Genomic DNA, 22,649 nt, shown 5'->3' on the forward strand with positions numbered 1-22,649 from the left:
GGGGAGTGTTATGTTACTAATTAGTATTTAGAGACTTAAATGTCTATTATTGTTTGCCACATTTTGTAAATTGTAAATTCAAAATTTGGCATTTTGCTAACACTCATAGATTTGATGAAAATTCACATTGGGACAAATATAATATGGGACCTATGTGCACCTCATTCTGTTTTGGTTTACCTGCAGTATATGGTACTGAAGTACCGATATATATATATTAATTGATGAAAGGTAATTGGCTCTAAGAAAAATTTAAATACTCTTTTCATGTGCATGCAGCATTCATGGTAATGCACGCACCTAGGTATGATGGATTTTTTTTCCCTTTGACACTAAACTGCAGTACATAGATGTGAAACAATCTCATAGAAAATAATAGGATTTCTACTTGAAATGCAGTTTCAAACAGTAAAATGTATTTTTTTTGTGCATCAAAATGGACAAGTGTACAAATAGGTTCTAATCACTGGCAGAATTTTCAAATGCACATACAACTGCACCAAGTGCACATCGCTGTCATTATAGTATATCCAGAGCTAACAGTTTTTTTACAGTTTGAATGATATAAAGAAGGGTTAATGTATTATTATTATTATAATACAGTATTTATACAGCGCCAACAGTTTGCACAGCGCTTTACAATATGAGGGCAGACAGTACACTTACAATACAAATCAATACAGGAGGGATCAGAGGGCCCTGCTCATTAGAGCTTACAATCTAGAAGGAAGGGTCAAGTGGAAACAAAAGGTAATAACTGTGCGGGATGAGCTGATTAAGAAAATTAAAATACAGTTGTTAGGTGTGGGTAGACTTCTCTGAAGAGAAGGGTTTTCAGGGATCATCTAAAAGCTAATAAAATAGGAGATAAGCGGACAGATTGGGGTAGGGCATTCCTTAGGATTGGAGAGGCTTTGGAAAAGTCCTGGAGGCGAGCATGGGAGGAGGTGACGAGGGAGCTAGAGAGCAGGAGGTCTTGAGAGGAACGAAGAGAACGAGTAGGTTGGTATGTAGAGACTAGGCTTGTGATGTAGCTGGGGGCTAAATTGTGGATGACTTTGTACGTAGTTGTTAGTATTTTGAATTTAATTCTTTGACCGAGCGGGAGCCAGTGGAGGGATTGACAGAGAGGAGTAGCAGACACAGAGCGATTGGTAAGGTGGATGAGTCTGGCAGCAGCATTTATGATGGATTGAAGAGGTGATAGACTATGTAGAGGTAAGCCAATGAGAAGGGAGTTGCAGTAGTTGAGGCGAGAAATGACCAGCGAGTGAATTAAGAGCTTTGTTGTGTCATTGGTTAGAAAGGGGCGTATTTTCGAGATGTTGCGGAGGTTGAGGCGGCAGGATTTGGACAGTGATTAGATGTGTTGCTTAAAGGAGAGTTTAGAGTCCAGGACTACACCTAGACCCTTGGCATGTGGGGATGGGCTTATAGTTATGCCATCGATTTTGACAGAGAGATCAGGGGAAGGGGCATATGGGGGAGGAAAAATTATAAGTTTGGTTTTGGATAGATTGGAGTTTGAGGAAGTGGTGTGACATCCAGACTGATATATCTGATATTAAATTAGTGATACGTGAGGAAATAGAGGGAGTGAGCTGAGGGGTAGAGAAACAGATTTGGGTGTCATCAGCATAGAGGTGGTATTGGAAGCCATGGGAGGCTATTAGTTGACCCAGGGAGGAGGTGTAGATTGAAAATAGGAGAGGTCCAAGAACAGAACCTTGGGGGGCCCCAACAGAGAAAGGAGAGGAGGAAGTAGAGTTGTAAGAAACGCTAAAGGTGCAGTTGGATAAGTAGGAAGAGAACCAGCGAAGAGTACAGTCATGGAGACCAAAGGCGTGGAGTTTTTTGAGGAGGAGGGGGTGGTCAATCGTATCAAAGGCAGCAGAGAGGTCCAGGAGTAGGAGTACAGAATAGTGTCGATTGGTTTTGGCCATTAGTAGATCATTTGTTAGTTTTAGGAGAGCAGTTTCTGTGGAGTGTTGAGGACGAAATCCAGACTGAAGGTGATCAAGAAGGCTATTATCAGCGAGGTGGACGCTTAGTCGGTTGTAGACCAGACGTTCGAGGAGTTTGGATAAGAAGGGGAGCAAGGAGATGGGGCGTAGGTTGTTAAGATTGGATGGGTCCAGTGAGGGCTTTTTAAGTATGGGTCTGACATGTGCATGTTTTAGAGAGTTGGGAAAGATGCCAGAAGAGAGGGAGAGATTGAAGATGTGGGTTAGAGAGTGTAGCATAGAGCCAGAGGGTGAAATTAGCATTTGTGAGGGAACAGGATCCAGAGGGCAGGTGGTAAGGTGGACATTACCAAGTAGCTTAGCAATCTCATCTATAGTGGTGGGGTTGAAAGAGGGAAGTAATGATTGTGCCTGTGGGCATGAAGTGTAAAGCATGGAGGGTATTGGAACAGTAGAGATCTCCACACAAATTGTATCAATCTTCTGTTTGAAGTGATTGGCGATCTCCCGGGCAGGGTGGAGGGGGTGGAGGACGAAGTAGAGAGTTGAAGGTAGAGAAGAGTTGACAGGGACAGGATGATAAGTTGCTAATGAGAGTGATAAAATAGGTCTGCTTGGCAGAGAGGAGACTGGAATTGTATTTTTGGAGGGCAGATTTATATAGGTTGAAATCCCTCTGAGACTACGTTTTTTCAGACTTCTAGTATCATCTGTTTGCCAAGGTTGAAGGGGTTGGGGCCTGATTCTGTGTGTAGTGAGGGGGGCCAGTGAGTCCAGTGAGGCTAGAAGTGAAGCGTTGTAGACAGAAGTGGCTAGGTTGGTGCAGGATAGAGGGGAGATTTTGTCATAGAGGTTGTCAATAGCAGAGTAGAGAAGAGAAGGGTTGAGATGACGTAGGTTTCTGCGGGTAACTTTTAGGCAGTTGGAGGGAGAGGAGGTGGAGGAGAGTGAGAGAGTGGAACTAATAAGGTGGTGATCAGAGAGAGGGAGTGGATAGTTAGGTTGCATGGAGTGCAAAGGTGAGAGAAAACGAGGTCAAGGGTATTGCCTTCGGAGTGAGTAGGAGCGTGTATCCACTGCTTCAAGTCAAAAGAGGAGGTTAGGCTGAGAAGTTTGGAAGGGGCAGGAGTGTTAGTATTGATAGGGATGTTGAAGTCCCCGAGAATGATTGTGGGTATTTCAGAGGAAAGAAAGTAGGGTAGCCAGGCAGAGAAGTCATCAAGAAAGGTTGATACTGGTCCAGGGGGCCTTTAGATCACGGCTATCCTTAGAGAAATTGGAGTGAAAAGACAAATGCAGTGTGCTTCGAAAGAGGATTGTGACAGAGAGGGAGGTGGCTGAAGTACCTGAAAGGTGCTATGTGGGGCTAGAAGGATTCTGACCCCTCCTCCCTTACATCCACTGGATCTGGGGCAGTGAGTCCAGAGAAGACCACCATGGGATAGGGCAGCAGAAGACACAGTGTCGGATTCATGGAGCCAGGTTTCTGTAATGGCGAGTAGGTTAAATGAGTTGGCGATAAAGAGGTCATGGAGAGAGATGAGTTTGTTGCAGACAGAGCGGGAGTTCCAGAGGGCATAAGAGAAAGGGAGTCTGGTCTTGGGAAGAATAGAAACGGGAACTATATTGTGTTGATTGTGGCTGCTGGCAGAGGGTGCAGGGTGATGGGTGCATGGGGTACAGTTAAATGATGGAGGCCAAGGGTTTGGGGATATATCTCCAGAGGTTAGGAGAAGCAGGAGGGTGAGGGAGGTAATATGGAAGTGGGATTTATATGAAGGGACATGCCCCAGGGTCTTGGAGAATTTTAGTATGTGTGGATTTAGAATTAGAAGGAGTTGGTGGGTGCAGTAATAGGGAGAGATCAGAAGTGAGAGTGATATATATGTGCTGTGGGAGGGAGAAGAGGGGTGAAGGAGAGATAGTTTTAGGATAGAGGACAGAGCTGTCAAAAGGAGTGGTAGAGAATGCATGTTACACGGAGAAAGAGTAAAGGGGTAAACAAGGTCACCTGATGTCTGTGTGGTGTTTTTCAAAGTTTTTTCTTGTGTCCCTGCACTTTGTGCATTCACTGAAGTGCAGAGTCAGAAGTGCTCCCACTTATAGAAATCGCCTACTTTGAGAAAGAGCCCAGTTGCAAATGTGTGCCCCCTGCAAATGCTTCCCCCAAAAGAAGCTTATATTTATACTGATAGCAGTGGGGTGTGGGTGGATTTCAATTACCACTCAGGAGGTAATAAAGCTTGGCTGGTTAACAGGGCAAAATTCTAACTTCAGAAACAGACTGGCAAGAGGGCACTGAAGTTAAATGGGTCATAATTTTGGGTAAGACAAGGGAGGTAATAAAGCATTGTAATATGGACAGGTCTACAGACAGTTAAGTAAAAATAACATACCAGCATTTTTAAAGACACATAAGAAAAGCAGATAGCAGTGTTTCAGTTTTTGGGTGGAGATGGTTCAGTTAGCACATACCAGCATTTTTAAAGACACATAAGAAAAGCAGAATGTAGGTAGCATTTTGAACTGCACATTCTGTAGTGAACAAAACAGAAAGTACAAAAGTAACATAATTTGGTTGGTTAACATGCACAACAAACTAAGACCACGAGATACACATTGAACTACATTTTTAAATAAGACAAACATGGTTGCCATTATGCATTATCACATCTGGTTCAATTGTTGTCCAACAACCAGTAGTTTATAATAGCCAGTCTGCATTCTCTAGGCCATAACTAGTCACAAGTTTTTCCCTCTATAACCAAACAATGCAATATACAGTATATCCACGATAACAACATGTGGCAATAAGTAAGGCGACGTGGATGAAGAATGTCATACTGGTGGGCATAAAATTATTTTTACTGCATTAAAGCAGTATTAGTAATATGACTAATACATTGAGATTAAAGTTACCTGCTGCAGAGCAACATTTTTTATTCATTCATTCAATTCATGCATTTTTTGCTCTTCAACACTTTGTAAAGGCTGTGAAAAATCAATTTACATTTTGGAAATACAAAGATGCTGATTCAAAGCTGGGAAAAGAAAATGAGCACACAATCCAAGTTGCTGCCAAAAGCAACAAATATAGTTTTGTCTCTCATTTTATGTATGAATTAAACTAAAGATTTCTGATTGTCACTATGGGCAAAAACTATGTGTTCGTGCACACTTTTTTCTGTAGTTCTAGTAAATCAACTGCATAGTGTTTTAAACCATTATCTAGACATAAAGGGCATCAAGTAACAATTATGTTCACTAAAAATCTAATTATACATTAGTGAAATTTGATGTCAGCGAAAAAAAAAAATTGCCCTAATAGGTCATCAAAAATGTTTGGAGTACCACCTGCTTCATTATTCCTTTTTGTTTCTATTTGTTCTTGCCTTATAATCTACCATATCTACCATTTCATACCCAAATACCCCCCCCAATTCATATATGCCCAAATACTACCAGATTAAAATCTATTAGGAAATGTGTGCATTAACACATGCTATTGTTAAGTTAGACAAAGATGAAGCCAAATTGGTTATTGCACTTTTTGACAGAAACTGCATTTCAAACTTCCTTGGTAAATAACTTTGTATAACCACTTTATTAATGCAGCAATGTTATCATCTTAGGGGAAAGTGAGAATAACAGGAACAAAAATATTTTGTATTACTTAATAAAAATCCCATAACTGTTTGCCTTAAAAGCATGATATACTATTTTACATATGCCGACATACAGTATATTTGCATCACTTTTGTACTTGCCTGTAACTGTTCTTCTAAGGCAGCTGTAGTTTTATCTCCACTTGCTTCATCCACCACTACCACCATGTGAGTAAGAGAATTTACTCTGACTTGCTCTTGTTCTAAGTCATCCTGCAAAATCTACATAAGGCGAAAAAGACAAATAAAACATTAGAAAGGAATATGACTTAAAATAAAGCATATCTAATGCCAAAGCTCTGTTTTAATGAGTGGGGATTGGTTGAAACCCTTATCAGATTTTTTTCTTTTCTGTCTGTGTGCAATTGGGAATTTCCCCTTTTCAGAGTCATAACAGGAAGTGAGAAGTAATCTCACAAAGTGAGATTTTAGACATTTATCACCTTAACAGGTATCCCCATTACATTATTTACAGCAAGAAGAAGGGAAGTAGAGTGGAGGGACGTTCTTTCAGCTCCCTTCCCTCTACATGGAAGCACCCGCTCTGCTCTGAACTTGTAAAAGAAACATGACACATTTTATATAAATAGCTTATGCCATGGAACACACAGAAAACAACTGTTTCTTGCTTTTGCTGCTATGAGTAATATCCTATTCAAACCCTTTATTAACAGCATGACTGCATTTAGTAATTTAGTAGTTATCTGCTTGTGTTAAACACAATCTTTCCATTTTGTAATAAATGAAAGTAATAGAACTATGCTAGACTGTCTAATTATCTTTTCTGTCAAAATATAATCTCCCTCCTCTCTCTCACAATTTATGTAAAAGGTGGCAATGGACAAAAGAAGTATAAAACTCAAAAATTAAGGAGGAAGTCCATCCATGAAAGATGAAAAGGATTTCCAGGCAGTTACAATAACTACTAATGAACTGAAGAATCTTCTTCCTGTACTTAAACTCCTTTCTCTTCTGTCAGGTTTTTTATGCTATATGACTGCTTAACCTGTCGTTCTTTTTGCTATGCAGCCCTTATTTGCTACCTATACATTCTCTAACTCTATGCAAATAAGTGTCTACAAAAGGAAATATGTTTTTTGCAAGACAGGCTGTTAACTGAACTCATCACTCACTGGGGTTTAAAGTATTACATGACTCTTGATTAAAGAAAAACTACTGTGAAAAAATTATTAAAAGAGATTAAAACAAAACTAAATGTTTCTTTCTATGCAATACCTGTAAAATAGTAGGATAATAATTGTGCATGCAAGCCTACCTGCACACATTTCTTCCCCGTGCCTGCTTTAAAAACACAACATCTTGTTAACTTTTTGGTGAGCTGATGAAAGATCTGCATCAAAGTGAAATGATGTCATCTCCAGCAACTTCTTTCAATTTCCTGCCAGAAACTAAGGGGTTAATTTATTAAAGGCAAATAGAGTGTCCACTTTGCAAGTGAATTACTCCCAGAGCCAGGCAAATGAGGTGATGCTCCGTTGACCTCAATCATTCAATATGTTTAAGCAAGCTACAAAATAATGTTTTTTAATTTTCTTTGCACATGATTGGGTATTCTTTGCACAGTGACATTTTACCACATTCATTAAGCTCTGGGGAAAATTCCCTTGCACAGTGCAACTTACCTTGCATAGCGAGCAGTCTATTTTCCTTTAGTAAAGCCATCCCAAAGTATGTATTATAGCAGTTCTACCACCACACTATTCCACAGAAAAAGCAGATGCTATGTGGCCCTGGCTTATATTTTTGTATTGTAGCCCAGGGTAGGTGAGCCATGCTATATTATAGTGAACCTCTACCCTATTTAAAATGTTCAACACCACATGATGCATGCTATTAAAGTGGTTGTAAAGTTGTTGTTTTTTGGAATAACAACCATGTCATACTTATCTGCTTTGTGCACAGGTTTTGGACATAGTGGACCAAATCCTCCTCTTCTCTGGTCCCCCTCTGGTGCTGCTGGCTCCTCCACTTTTTCATTAGTCACCATAGGAAGCTGCTTCCTATGGTGGCACATGTGTCGGCTCATTTCCAAGCTGAGTTGTGTACTTCTATTCACACACACAGTGCTGCTCAACCCCGCCCCCCGCTCCCTCCTTAGTGAATTTTATTGACAGCAGTAGGAGCCAATGTTTCCCACTGCTGCCTCCATGTCCAGTGAGGAGAGAGAGAGAGCAGTGCTGATGCTCTCAGGCCCAGCACTAGATAGAAATTTGGTGCAGGTAAGTGTTTAGGAGGGCTGAGGGGGAGCTGAACACACATTTTTAGTTGAATGCAGAGAATGCATTAAGGTAAAAACCATAAGCTTTTACAACCACTTTAACTGTAATTTGGTACCCCAAATTGATTTAGTTTCACTTTCTTACTGGGAACTGACATTTTCTCACTTCAAGGCTGAGTCCCACCAACTGCCATCCTACTGTTCAGTAAAAGAGCCCTTATTGGCCACTACAGCAATCTCATTGATCAGGGGAAAAGCAGTTAGTAGAGTTTAGCCATGAAGTTATGGTAAATCAAGTCCCAATAACAAAGTGAAGTAAAATTAGAGAGGGGCACGGAATAAACTTTTCTAACTAGGAATAACCTTATCTGCTTCTATGCAGCACATACAGAATTTGAAACTGGGACAGAGGTTCACTATAAGAGCCGGTTCACACTGGGACAACTTGTCAGGCGACTTAGCTGCCTGACAAGTCGTGTCCTGTTCTGTACAATGGAACCGTTCTAATCGGAGCAACGCAAGTTGCTCATACTTAGAAAAAGGTTCCTGTACGACTTTGGGGGCGACTTGAGGCGACTTGCATTGACTTCTATATAGAAGTCGTTTTGCAAGTCGCCACTGCAGTCGTGTTCAAGTCGTCTGAGGCAGTCGCACTGCAAGTCATGCTGCCTCAGTGTGAACCGGCTCTAACAGTATATTATATTTGTAAATTCAATAGTTATCAATGTGTAGCACACTATCTACTCCCAACAGAACACCTTTTCCCAGCTACTGAAGGCTTAAACATAGCACACACTGCTAGTTTTTTCTTCATTCAATTCAACGGGCTGAACGAAAAAAAAAACTGGCAGCTCAGGTCGGAGCTGCTATACTAGCATCCGATGTTAGTACAGGGATCTCCCCTGCTGTTCTGATGCCCCCCCAGAACACACCAGTTAGTGTTCTCAGCCATTGGCTGAAAGCATTGACCTGGAGCTGGTCGGCAGGCCTTTTACAGTCATGCCCCTTCGACAGAGGCTGGCCAAAAGGCTGGCTTCTGTTGGACCGACTGCAGTTTCTATAGAAACGGCCAATGCATTTGGGGCTTAACTTTCATTCTGATACCACTTTCAGAACACACCACTGCCCTTTTTCTCTATGCATAATCCCATTAACAATATGTTTGCATCCTCTTCCTTTGATTTCACCTCCTGTTATGTCTCCAGAACAGAAAGTGAAGGAAATGCTTCACAAAAGAACACAGACAGAAAAAAAAATTAAAACTAGACCAAACACTTTGTGTTTTAGATATATTTAAAGATTTTTTACTGAAAGATATAAGAATTAGATTCTACAAAAGTCAAGCCAATTTTAATATATGGGAATGCACCAAAAAGTGTCAGCAAACAATACCTCATCATTTATTTGGAGAATGAGTGTGCACCAACAAAACACAACTGAAGTATACAGGTAAGGCAGTGAGTGTGGCACAGTGAAACAAGCCTAAAATATTAGCACAAAAGTGGAGATAGGTATTAACCAACAGGCTTCACCATTCCTTTTATGGAAATATTTTTTACTCAAAGTTTACTGTTTCAAATAAGACGACTTTGATATTTCATAAACTTAATAAAACAAAAAGGCTACTGTTTAAAAAATAAATAAATTATAAAGATGCATTTACAAAACAGCAGAACTCAGCTGTATTTCTGAAGGTTATCTTTCAGTTAGAATAATGGTAACGGACCAGTTGTTTCTATGATGCACAAACAAATCAAGGTCAGCTTTGTTATAGCCAAAGTATCTTTGAAACTGACTAAAAGTGTCAATAAAAAAAAGACATAGTAATGCACTAGGAAAAAGAGAGGTCAATCTGATACAACAGTTTAGACAGTCAGTAATGTATGAAAGTTTATTATACTAGCTATTTACTACGTATTGATAAAATATAAATACAGCGCTCACAAACAAAAACCCATAATAAGTGATAACAAAAATATAAAGCCCATATGAAACTGTGAAGGTACTTTCACAAATAATGTGTAAAATTGCAAGGAATGCTTCCCATCTGGTGTGCAGAAAGTGCAGAGAAAAAGTTGCAGAAATGTTTTCAGGTGTACCAAGACACCCCCACATGTGTCCCCACTCACCAAATCACAATGGCACCCAGCTTTGCAGTCTGGGAGTCAATATAGGCTTATAGAGATATCCAGAGAATGTTGCAGGATGGCAGGTTCACTGATGAGATGATAAACGATCCTTCAACGTTAATACTCAGCCATACAAAAACAAGTACCCAAAAAGGAAGAAAAAAGGGGGGACGAATAGTGAAGTATGCTAAGATTGAAAATGTATTGCACATAAAAGGTTATACTTACAAAAGTAAGTCAAAATTAGGCATTTGAAATGATCAGAGGATGCAGCAAACACCCACAGGGCATCATCAAAGGATGGTCCTTTGATGACGCCCTGTGGGAGGGCGAAATGTATTGACGCAACGCACTTCCGGTACTGACATAATTTCCGGTCTTGTGGGAACGCTAATAACGGTATTTGCTGCATCCTCTGATCATTTCAATGCCTGATTTTATTTGTGAAGCACCTTCACAGTTTCATATGGACTTTATATTTTTGTTATTACTTATTATGGGTTTTTGTTTGTGAGCGCTGTATTTATATTTTATCACTATATGCAGATGTTTAGCGCTTTGTGTATAGCAGCTTCATTCATTTTTTATCACCCATTTTTTTCACACCATCAGTGCTATTTTATATATTTAGATTATATACGTTCCTATTTACTGCGTATATTATATGGCATAGTTGTTTTAAAGAACAGGTAAAATAAATTTTAAAAAGCTGAATGTATATCAATTTATGTTTATATTTTTCATAAAAGGTTGATATCAAAGGGTGAGCTGACCCAAAATTAATATTTTAGTTATGGGTTAAAACTGATGGCGTAAGTCAGTGCCCATAACGTTCTTTATGTCTTATACTGACATATGGAATTTTGCTGCTTACATGCTGAACTCCAGGAGAGTCCCTGCTTACATATATTATTCCAGCTCTTTCTGGTAGATTCTCCAGTAGGGATGAGCCGAACACCCCCCGGTTCGGTTCGCGCCAGAACCTGCGAACAGACCGAAAATTTGCACGAACGTTAGAACCCCATTGACGTCTATGGGACTCGAACGTTCAAAATCAAAAGTGCTCATTTTAAAGGCTAATTTGCATGGTATTGTCCTAAAAAGGGTTTGGGGACCCGGGTCCTGCCCCAGGGGACATGTATCAATGCAAAAAAAACTTTTAAAAAGGGCCGTTTTTTCGGGAGCAGTGATTTTAATGATGCTTAAAGTAAAAAAAAAAAAAAAAGTGAAATATTCCTTTAAATATCGTACCTGGGGTGTGTCTATAGTATGCCTGTAAAGTGGCGCGTGTTTCCCGTGTTTAGAACAGTCCCTGCACAAAATGTCATTTTTAAAGGAAAAAATCTCATTTAAAACTGCTTGCGGGTTTAGTGTAATGTCGGGTCCTGGCAATATGGATGAAAATCAGTGAGACAAACAGCATGGGTACCCCCCAGTCCATTACCAGGCCCTTTGGGTCTTGTATGGATATTAAGGGGAACCCCGCACCCAAATTAAAATAAGGAAAGGTGTGGGGCCACCACGCCCTATATACTCTGAACAGCAGTATACAGGCGGTGCAAACAAGACAGGGACTGTAGGTTTGTTGTTAAGTAGAATCTGTTTGTAATTTTGAACTGGTACATTTTTAACGTATTTAGCTCCAGCCAAAAAATCTTTTTTAAGCTTTTTGGAAAACATAGGGAAGGGTTATCATCCCTGTGACATTTGTTTTGCTGTCTGTCCTCCTCTTCAGAAGATTTCACCTCACTTTTTGTCCCAATGACAAATGTTTTTTGAAAATTTGAGTTTTTTTGTGGAACAAGGATTGGAAAGCATCAGTGGAAAGGAGAAATGTTTTTCCCATATTAACTCTTACAGGAGAGAATTTCCCTTCCTAGGGGTAGATTTCATCTCACTTCCTGTTGTCTCCTTCCGTTTGCAAGTAGGAGTCGTTTGTAAGTTAGATGTTTGAAAGTAGGGGCCTGCCCTATATACTCAGCAGAAATTTGGGCCTTAGGTGTTGTTGTGGCCACAACACTGTAAGCCCTCACAGGGCCCTGCTGTGAAATATTAGATCAAGAATTGTAATTACATGCCCCTGTTGAGCAGGGGCAGAAAAATTGGGCCTTTGGTGCTGGTGGTGGTGCTGGTGCCACAACACTGTAAGTCCTCACTCGCTCTTGGTGGGCGCAGAAATGGGCCCTGCTGTGAAATATTAGATCAAGAATTGTAATTACATGCCCCTGTTGAACAAGGGCAGAAAAATTGGGCCTTTGGTGGTGGTGGTGGTGCTGGTGCCACAACACTGTAAGTCCTCACTCGCTCTTGGTGGGTGCAGAAATGGGCCCTGCTGTAAAATATTAGATCAAGAATTGTAATTACATGCTCCTGTTGAACAAGGGCAGAAAAATTGGGCCTTTGGTGGTGGTGGTGGTGCTGGTGCCACAACACTGTAAGTCCTCACAGACACTCTAGTTGGAACACAGGAACGAGCCCTGCTGCAAAGTATTGCATCAAAAATTGTAATTACACGCCCCTGTTAAACAAGGGCTGAAAAATTAGGCCTTAGGCACTGCTGGTGGCGCCCAGAACCAAAAATGTTCTTACAAGCTATCAGCATGATCATTGAGGAGGAAGAGGATAATTACTCAGGGATAGTCACTCAGCATCAGCATAGGCAGTCTTTGAAGGGTTCTGAAAAAAATTATTCGGTTACATCAGCATCAGGTGCTTGGTAGCTGGTGGTGATCCAAGACTGATTCATTTTTATGAAGGTCAGTCGATCGACCGAGTCGGTGGACAGATGCACCCTGTGATCGGTTACAAAGCCTCCAGCAGCACTGAATGTGCGTTCCGAAAGAACGCTGGATGCAGGACAGGCCAGTAGCTCAATTGCATATTGTGCAAGCTCTAGCCAGTGATCCATCCTCAAGACCCAGTAACCCAGAGGATTTTCGGTGGGAAAGGTGTCCAAGTCAGATCTTGCCCCTAGGTATTCCTGCACCATGTAAAACAGGTGGCGATGGTTGCTGGAACCAATCATACCTTGGGGCTGCGGACCAAAAAATTGTCTGAACGCATCGGTCAGACGGCCACCTTCTCCACCGCTCCTTCTTTGACTGACCAAAGCCTCAGCAACACGTTGTCCAGAAACAGGAGTTTGTAGCCTCCCAGTCTCTGGGAACGCGTTGCACAGACCTTTCTGCAAGGCCTCCCGAAGATGTTTCATCCTCTGCTCCCTCTGCGATGGCAAGATAAGGTCCGCAACCTTACCCTTGTAACGTGGATCAAGGAGGGTTGCCAGCCAGTATTGGTCCTTCTCCTTGATACCACGAATACGAGGATCCTTACGCAGGCTTTGCAGGATCAGGGAGGCCATGCAGCGTAGGTTTGCTGAGGCATTCGGTCCGGAGTCCTCTGGGTCACTAAGGACGACATGGTCTGCAGCCACCTCCTCCCAGCCACGTACAAGTCCATGTGTTTCTTGGGACTGATCCCTTAAAGACTGCTGCTGATGCTGAGTGCCAGGCTCCACCTCCATACTGACACAATCTTCCTCCTCCTCCTCCTCATCCTCTTCCTGTGTGATCGGCGGGCACGCAGGAACACTGTCTGGATAAAGGGGGCCTTGAGAGCTAAGGAAGTCCTCCTCTTCCTGCCTCTGTTCTACCTCAAGTGCCCTGTCCATTATTCCACGCAGCGTGTGCTCCAACAGGTGGACAAGGGGGACAGTGTCACTGATGCATGTACCGTCACTGCTCACCATCCTCGTGGCCTCCTCAAATGGTGACAGGACAGTGCATGCATCCCTGATCATGGCCCACTGGCGTGGGGAAAAAACCAAGCTCCCCTGACCCTGTCCTGGTGCCATAGTCACACAGGTACTCATTGATGGCCCTCTGCTGCGTGTGCAGCCGCCGCAGCATGGCCAACGTTGAGTTCCACCTGGTGGACATGTCACAGATTAGGCAGTTCTTGGGCAGGTTAAACTCCTTTTGGAGGTCCGCCAGCCGAGCACTAGCATTATATGACTGGCGGAAATACACACAGACTTTCCTGGCCTGCCTCAGGACATCCTGTAAGCCTGGGTACCTGCCCAAGAACCGCTGCACCACCAAGTTAAGGACGTAAGCCAAACAGGGCACATGGGTCATTTGTCCCTGTCGGAGGGCAGAGAGGAGGTTGCTGCCATTGTCTCAAACCACCATTCCTGCCTTAAGTTGGCGTTGCGTCAACCACCTCTGAACCTGCCCCTGCAGAGCTGACAGAACCTCTGCCCCAGTGTGGCTCCTGTCCCCCAAGCACAGCAGCTCAAGCACCGCATGGCATCTTTTGGCCTGCGTACTTGTGTAGCCCCTTGAACGGCTACGGAGCACCGCTGGTTCCGAGGATAAAGCACAGGAAGAGGCCATGGAGGAAGAAGAAGAGGAGAGGGTGGAGGAGAGAGGTGTGTCACAATCATTAGTAGTGGCATTTTGGAGGCGTGGTGGTGGAACAACCTCCAACACTACTGCACCTTGTCCTGCATTCTTCCCAGCTGCCAGCAGAGTCACCCAATGTGCGGTGAAACTTAGGTAACGTCCCTGTCCATGCCTGCTGGACCATGAGTCAGCGGTAATATGCACCTTACCGCTGACCGCCCTGTCCAGCGAGGCATGGACATTGCCTTCCACATGCCGGTAGAGAGCCGGAATCGCCTTCCGTGAGAAAAAGTGGCGTTTGGGTACCTGCCACTGAGGAACCACACATCCCACAAACTCACGGAAGGGGGCAGAGTCTACCAACTGAAAAGGCAGCAGTTGAAGTGCTAGCAATTTTGCCAAGCTAGCATTCAACCACTGGGCATGTGGATGGCTGGGAGTGAATTTCTTTCGGCGGTGCAGCAGCTGGGGCAGGGAAATTTGCCTGGTACAATCTGACGTCGGTGTACCGAAAGCAGATTGCCCACAAGACCATGGCAGTGACACGCCTAATTCTACACCTTCATTCCTCTCAGTGCAGGTCTCAGAGAGGACTGAAGGTATAGTGGGGTTGGAGATCTCAGCTGATGAGGAGCAAGGAGAGGTCCTCTTTGTTCTTTGGTGTGGGTATTCTAGATATGCTTGCCAATGAACTGCATGGCAGGTCAACATATGTCTGGTCAAGCATGTGGTACCCAAGCGGGAGATGTTTTGGCCACGCGAGATACGCTTGAGACATATGTTGCAAATAGCAGCGGTGCGATCTGATGCACTCGTCTCAAAAAAGGCCCACACCAAAGAACTTTTTGAATAACGCGCAGAGACTCGTTGGTGATGTGCCGCCTCCTCCTCCTCCTCCTCTCTCCTATCAGGCACCCATGTTGAGTCAGTGACCTCATCATCCCCTCCCTCCTCATCACTGGAGCAAACCTGACAGTATGCTGCAGCAGGGGGAGAATGACTGCCAGATTGCTGTCCTTCTTGGGCACCCCCTCTGTCCGTGCTCATGTTACTGCCTTCATCGAGCTCAGTATCATCATCAGAGCCTTCCAAACGCTGGGCATCCTCCTGGAGCATGTACCCAACACTGTGGTCAAACAGTTTGAGGGACTCCTCGGGAGGACATGGTGGGGCTAGGGAAGGAGTCACTGATGACATTGAGCCAAGGGAAGAGGCCGCTGCTTTGCCAGACAAAGTACCCTGAGCATGGGTGAGAGAGGATGAGGAGGATGAGGACGGCTTGGTCATCCACTCAACCAAGTCTTCCGCATGTTGCGGCTCAACATGGCCAGCTGGCGAAAAAAAGGCCAAGCGTGTCCCACGGCCACGTGCTGAAGAGGATGCACCGTCTCCACGACCAGCACCAAACACAGTGCCTGCTTGCCCTCTCTTATTGGCTTGTGACTGTCTGCCTCTCCTTCTTGGCCTTCCAGACATACTAATGGCCTGTAGCTGCACTATATATGTATTGATACTGCAGCTGGCAAAATCAACTGCCTGCCTGTAGTATGAGAACACCACCAACATTCTACAGGTAGCTTTAGCTGAACACTGTGCAGAGCTCGCAAAAAAATAAACTTGTAGGTTTAGCTGAACACTGTGAGGAGGACGCACCACACTAACTTGTAGTTTTAGCTGAACACTGTGAGGAGGACGCACTGCACTAACTTGTAGCTTTAGATGAACACTGTGCAGAGCTCGCAAAAAAATAACTTGTAGGTTTAGCTGAACACTGTGAGGAGGACGCACTGCACTAACTTGTAGCTTTAGATGAACACTGTGCAGAGTTCTCACTACACTAACTTGTAGCTTTAGTTGAAAACTGTGAGGAGGATGCAACACACTAACTTGTAGTTTTAGCTGAACACTGTGAGCAGGACGCACTGCACTAACTTGTAGTTTTAGCTGAACACTGTGAGGAGGACGCACCACACTAACTTGTAGTTTTAGCTGAACACTGTGAGCAGGACGCACTGCACTAACTTGTAACTTTAGATGAACACTGTGCAGAGCTCACAAAAAATAACTTGTAGGATTAGCTGAACACTGTGAGGAGGACGCACTGCACTAACTTGTAGCTTTAGATGAGCACTGTGCAGAGTTCTCACTACACTAACGTGTAGTTTTAGCTGAACACTGTGAGCAGGACGCACTACACTAACTTGTAGCTTTAGCTGAACCCTGTGAGGAGGACGCACCACACTAACTTGTAGTTTTAGCTGAACACTGTGAGCAGGACACACTGCACTAACTTGTAGTTTTGGCTGAACACTGTGAGGAGGATGCACCACACTAACTTGTAGTTTTAGCTGAACACTGTGAGCAGGACGCACTGCACTAACTTGTAGCTTTAGATGAACACTGTGCAGAGTTCTCACTACACTAACTTGTAGTTTTAGCTGAACACTGTGAGCAGGACACACTGCACTAACTTGTAGCTTTAGATGAACACTGTGCAGAGGTCTCACTACACTAACTTGTAGTTTTAGCTGAACACTGTAAGCAGGACGCACTGCACTAACTTGTAGCTTTAGATGAACACTGTGCAGAGCTCGCAAAAAAATAACTTGTAGGTTTAGCTGAACACTGTGAGGAGGACGCACTGCACTAACTTGTAGTTTTAGCTGAACACTGTGAGCAGGACGCACTGCACTAACTTGTAGCTTCAGATGAACACTGTGCAGAGCTCGCAAAAAAATAACTTGTAGGTTTAGCTGAACACTGTGAGGAGGACGCACTGCACTAACTTGTAGTTTTAGCTGAACACTGTGAGCAGGACGCACTGCACTAACTTGTAGCTTTAGATGAACACTGTGCAGAGGTCTCACTACACTAACTTGTAGTTTTAGCTGAAAACTGTGAGGAGGACGCACCACACTAACTTGTAGTTTTAGCTGAACACTGTGAGCAGGATGCACTACACTAACTTGTAGCTTTAGCTGAAAACTGTGAGGAGGACGCACCACACTAACTTGTAGTTTTAGCTGAACACTGTGAGCAGGACGCACTACACTAACTTGTAGTTTTAGCTGAACACTGTGAGCAGGACGCACTGCACTAACTTGTAGCTTTAGATGAACACTGTGCAGAGCTCGCAAAAAAATAACTTGTAGGTTTAGCTGAACACTGTGAGGAGGACGCACTGCACTAACTTGTAGCTTTAGATGAACACTGTGCAGAGTTCTCACTACACTAACTTGTAGTTTTAGCTGAACACTGTGAGCAGGATGCACTGCACTAACTTGTAGCTTTAGCTGAAAACTGTGCAGAGCTCGCAAAAAAATAACTTGTAGGTTTAGCTGAACACTGTGAGGAGGACGCACTGCACTAACTTGTAGTTTTAGCTGAACACTGTGAGCAGGACGCACTGCACTAACTTGTAGCTTCAGATGAACACTGTGCAGAGCTCGCAAAAAAATAACTTGTAGGTTTAGCTGAACACTGTGAGGAGGACGCACTGCACTAACTTGTAGTTTTAGCTGAACACTGTGAGCAGGACGCACTGCACTAACTTGTAGCTTTAGATGAACACTGTGCAGAGGTCTCACTACACTAACTTGTAGTTTTAGCTGAAAACTGTGAGGAGGACGCACCACACTAACTTGTAGTTTTAGCTGAACACTGTGAGCAGGATGCACTACACTAACTTGTAGCTTTAGCTGAAAACTGTGAGGAGGACGCACCACACTAACTTGTAGTTTTAGCTGAACACTGTGAGCAGGACGCACTACACTAACTTGTAGTTTTAGCTGAACACTGTGAGCAGGACGCACTGCACTAACATGTAGCTTTAGATGAACACTGTGCAGAGCTCGCAAAAAAATAACTTGTAGGTTTAGCTGAACACTGTGAGGAGGATGCACTGCACTAACTTGTAGCTTTAGATGAACACTGTGCAGAGTTCTCACTACACTAACTTGTAGTTTTAGCTGAACACTGTGAGCAGGATGCACTGCACTAACTTGTAGCTTTAGCTGAAAACTGTGAGGAGGATGCACCACACTAACTTGTAGTTTTAGCTGAACACTGTGAGCAGGACGCACTGCACTAACTTGTAGTTTTAGCTGAACACTGTGAGGAGGACGCACCACACTAACTTGTAGTTTTAGCTGAACACTGTGAGCAGGACGCACTGCACTAACTTGTAGCTTTAGATGAACACTGTGCAGAGTTCTCACTACACTAACTTGTAGTTTTAGCTGAACACTGTGAGCAGGACGCACTGCACTAACTTGTAGCTTTAGATGAACACTGTGCAGAGGTCTCACTACACTAACTTGTAGTTTTAGCTGAACACTGTAAGCAGGACGCACTGCACTAACTTGTAGCTTTAGATGAACACTGTGCAGAGCTCGCAAAAAAATAAATTGTAGGTTTAGCTGAACACTGTGAGGAGGACGTACTGCACTAACTTGTAGTTTTAGCTGAACACTGTGAGCAGGACGCACTGCACTAACTTGTAGCTTCAGATGAACACTGTGCAGAGCTCGCAAAAAAATAACTTGTAGGTTTAGCTGAACACTGTGAGGAGGACGCACTGCACTAACTTGTAGTTTTAGCTGAACACTGTGAGCAGGACGCACTGCACTAACTTGTAGCTTTAGATGAACACTGTGCAGAGGTCTCACTACACTAACTTGTAGTTTTAGCTGAAAACTGTGAGGAGGACGCACCACACTAACTTGTAGTTTTAGCTGAACACTGTGAGCAGGATGCACTACACTAACTTGTAGCTTTAGCTGAAAACTGTGAGGAGGACGCACCACACTAACTTGTAGTTTTAGCTGAACACTGTGAGCAGGACGCACTACACTAACTTGTAGTTTTAGCTGAACACTGTGAGCAGGACGCACTGCACTAACTTGTAGCTTTAGATGAACACTGTGCAGAGCTCGCAAAAAAATAACTTGTAGGTTTAGCTGAACACTGTGAGGAGGACGCACTGCACTAACTTGTAGCTTTAGATGAACACTGTGCAGAGTTCTCACTACACTAACTTGTAGTTTTAGCTGAACACTGTGAGCAGGATGCACTGCACTAACTTGTAGCTTTAGCTGAAAACTGTGAGGAGGATGCACCACACTAACTTGTAGTTTTAGCTGAACACTGTGAGCAGGACGCACTGCACTAACTTGTAGTTTTAGCTGAACACTGTGAGGAGGATGCACCACACTAACTTGTAGTTTTAGCTGAACACTGTGAGCAGGACGCACTGCACTAACTTGTAGCTTTAGATGAACACTGTGCAGAGTTCTCACTACACTAACTTGTAGTTTTAGCTGAACACTGCGAGCAGGACGCACTGCACTAACTTGTAGCTTTAGATGAACACTGTGCAGAGGTCTCACTACACTAACTTGTAGTTTTAGCTGAACACTGTGAGCAGGACGCACTGCACTAACTTGTAGTTTTAGCTGAACACTGTGAGGAGGACGCACCACACTAACTTGTAGCTTTAGCTGAAAACTGTGAGGAGGATGCACCACACTAACTTGTAGTTTTAGCTGAACACTGTGAGCAGGATGCACTGCACTAACTTTTAGTTTTAGCTGAACACTGTGAGGAGGACGCACCACACTAACTTGTAGTTTTAGCTGAACACTGTGAGCAGGACGCACTGCACTAACTTGTAGCTTTAGATGAACACTGTGCAGAGGTCTCACTACACTAACTTGTAGTTTTAGCTGAACACTGTGAGCAGGATGCACTGCACTAACTAGTAGCTTTAGATGAACACTGTGCAGAGCTCACAAAAAAATAACTTGTAGGTTTAGCTCAACACTGTGAGGAGGACGCACTGCACTAACTTGTAGTTTTAGCTGAACACTGTGAGCAGGACGCACTGCACTAACTTGTAGCTTTAGATGAACATTGTGCAGAGTTCTCACTACATTAACTTGTAGTTTTAGCTGAAAACTGCGAGCAGGATGCACTGCACTAACTTGTAGCTTTAGATGAACACTGTGCAGAGGTTTCACTACACCAACTTGTAGTTTTAGCTGAACACTGTGAGCAGGACGCACTGCACTAACTTGTAGTTTTGGCTGAACACTGTGAGGACGCACCACACTAACTTGTAGCTTTAGATGAACACTGTGCAGAGTTCTCACTACATTAACTTGTAGTTTTAGCTGAACACTGTGAGCAGGACCCACTGCACTAACTTGTAGCTTTAGCTGAAAACTGTGAGGAGGAAGCACCACACTAACTTGTAGTTTTAGCTGAACACTGTGAGCAGGACGCACTGCACTAACTTGTAGTTTTAGCTGAACACTGTGAGGAGGACGCTCCACACTAACTTGTAGTTTTAGCTGAAAACTGTGAGCAGGACGCACTGCACTAACTTGTAGTTTTAGCTGAACACTGAGAGGAGGACGCACCGCACTAACTTGTAGCTTTAGATGAACACTGTGCAAAGGTCTCACTACACTAACTTGTAGTTTTAGCTGAACACTGTGAGCAGGACGCACTGCACTAACTTGTAGCTTTAGATGAACACTGTGCAGAGCTCGCAAAAAAATAACTTGTAGGTTTAGCTGAATACTGTGAGGAGGACGCACTGCACTAACTTGTAGTTTTAGCTGAACACTGTGAGCAGGACGCACTGCACTAACTTGTAGCTTTAGATGAACACTGTGCAGAGGTCTCACTACACTAACTTGTAGTTTTAGCTGAAAACTGTGAGGAGGACGCACCACACTAACTTGTAGTTTTAGCAGAACACTGTGAGCAGGACGCACTGCACTAACTTGTAGCTTTAGATGAACACTGTGCAGAGGTCTCACTACACTAACTTGTAGTTTTAGCTGAACACTGTGAGCAGGACGCACTGCACTAACTTGTAGCTTTAGATGAACACTGTGCAGAGCTCGCAAAAAAATAACTTGTAGGTTTAGCTGAACACTGTGAGGAGGACGCACTGCACTAACTTGTAGTTTTAGCTGAACACTGTGAGCAGGGAGCACTGCACTAACTTGTAGCTTTAGATGAACACTGTGCAGAGGTCTCACTACACTAACTTGTAGTTTTAGCTGAAAACTGTGAGGAGGACGCACCACACTAACTTGTATTTTTATCTGAACACTGTGAGCAGGACGCACTACACTAACTTGTAGCTTTAGCTGAAAACTGTGAGGAGGACGCACCACACTAACTTGTAGTTTTAGCTGAACACTGTGAGCAGGACGCACTGCACTAACTTGTAGCTTTAGATGAACACTGTGCAGAGCTCGCAAAAAAATAACTTGTAGGTTTAGCTGAACACTGTGAGGAGGAGGCACTGCACTAACTTGTAGCTTTAGATGAACATTGTGCAGAGTTCTCACTACATTAACTTGTAGTTTTAGCTGAAAACTGCGAGCAGGACGCACTGCACTAACTTGTAGCTTTAGATGAACACTGTGCAGAGGTCTCACTACACCAACTTGTAGTTTTAGCTGAACACTGTGAGCAGGACGCACTGCACTAACTTGTAGTTTTGGCTGAACACTGTGAGGACGCACCACACTAACTTGTAGCTTTAGATGAACACTGTGCAGAGTTCTCACTACACTAACTTGTAGTTTTAGCTGAACACTGTGAGCAGGACGCACTGCACTAACTTGTAGCTTTAGCTGAAAACTGTGAGGAGGAAGCACCACACTAACTTGTAGTTTTAGCTGAACACTGTGTGCAGGACGCACTGCACTAACTTGTAGTTTTAGCTGAACACTGTGAGGAGGACGCACCACACTAACTTGTAGTTTTAGCTGAACACTGTGAGCAGGACGCACTGCACTAACTTGTAGTTTTAGCTGAACACTGAGAGGAGGACGCACCGCACTAACTTGTAGCTTTAGATGAACACTGTGCAGAGGTCTCACTACACCAACTTGTAGTTTTAGCTGAACACTGTGAGCAGGACGCACTGCACTAACTTGTAGTTTTGGCTGAACACTGTGAGGACGCACCACACTAACTTGTAGCTTTAGATGAACACTGTGCAGAGTTCTCACTACACTAACTTGTAGTTTTAGCTGAACACTGTGAGCAGGACGCACTGCACTAACTTGTAGCTTTAGCTGAAAACTGTGAGGAGGAAGCACCACACTAACTTGTAGTTTTAGCTGAACACTGTGTGCAGGACGCACTGCACTAACTTGTAGTTTTAGCTGAACACTGTGAGGAGGACGCACCACACTAACTTGTAGTTTTAGCTGAACACTGTGAGC

The 22,649-nt window shown here is 43.5% G+C and overlaps 1 protein-coding gene across 1 annotated transcript in view; it reads right to left on the reverse strand.

The window, feature by feature from the left end:
• DMD (dystrophin) overlaps positions 1-22,649 on the reverse strand; it is a 3,507,873-nt gene that overhangs the window by 2,649,272 nt on the left and 835,952 nt on the right. The window contains exon 12 of the mRNA XM_073614841.1: positions 5,732-5,851. Coding sequence (XP_073470942.1) covers positions 5,732-5,851 — 120 coding nt within the window. The remainder of the gene's footprint in view (positions 1-5,731; positions 5,852-22,649) is intronic.

The sequence above is a fragment of the Aquarana catesbeiana genome, linkage group LG02 (assembly GCF_042186555.1).
Source record: "Aquarana catesbeiana isolate 2022-GZ linkage group LG02, ASM4218655v1, whole genome shotgun sequence".
Classification (NCBI taxonomy): domain Eukaryota; kingdom Metazoa; phylum Chordata; class Amphibia; order Anura; family Ranidae; genus Aquarana; species Aquarana catesbeiana.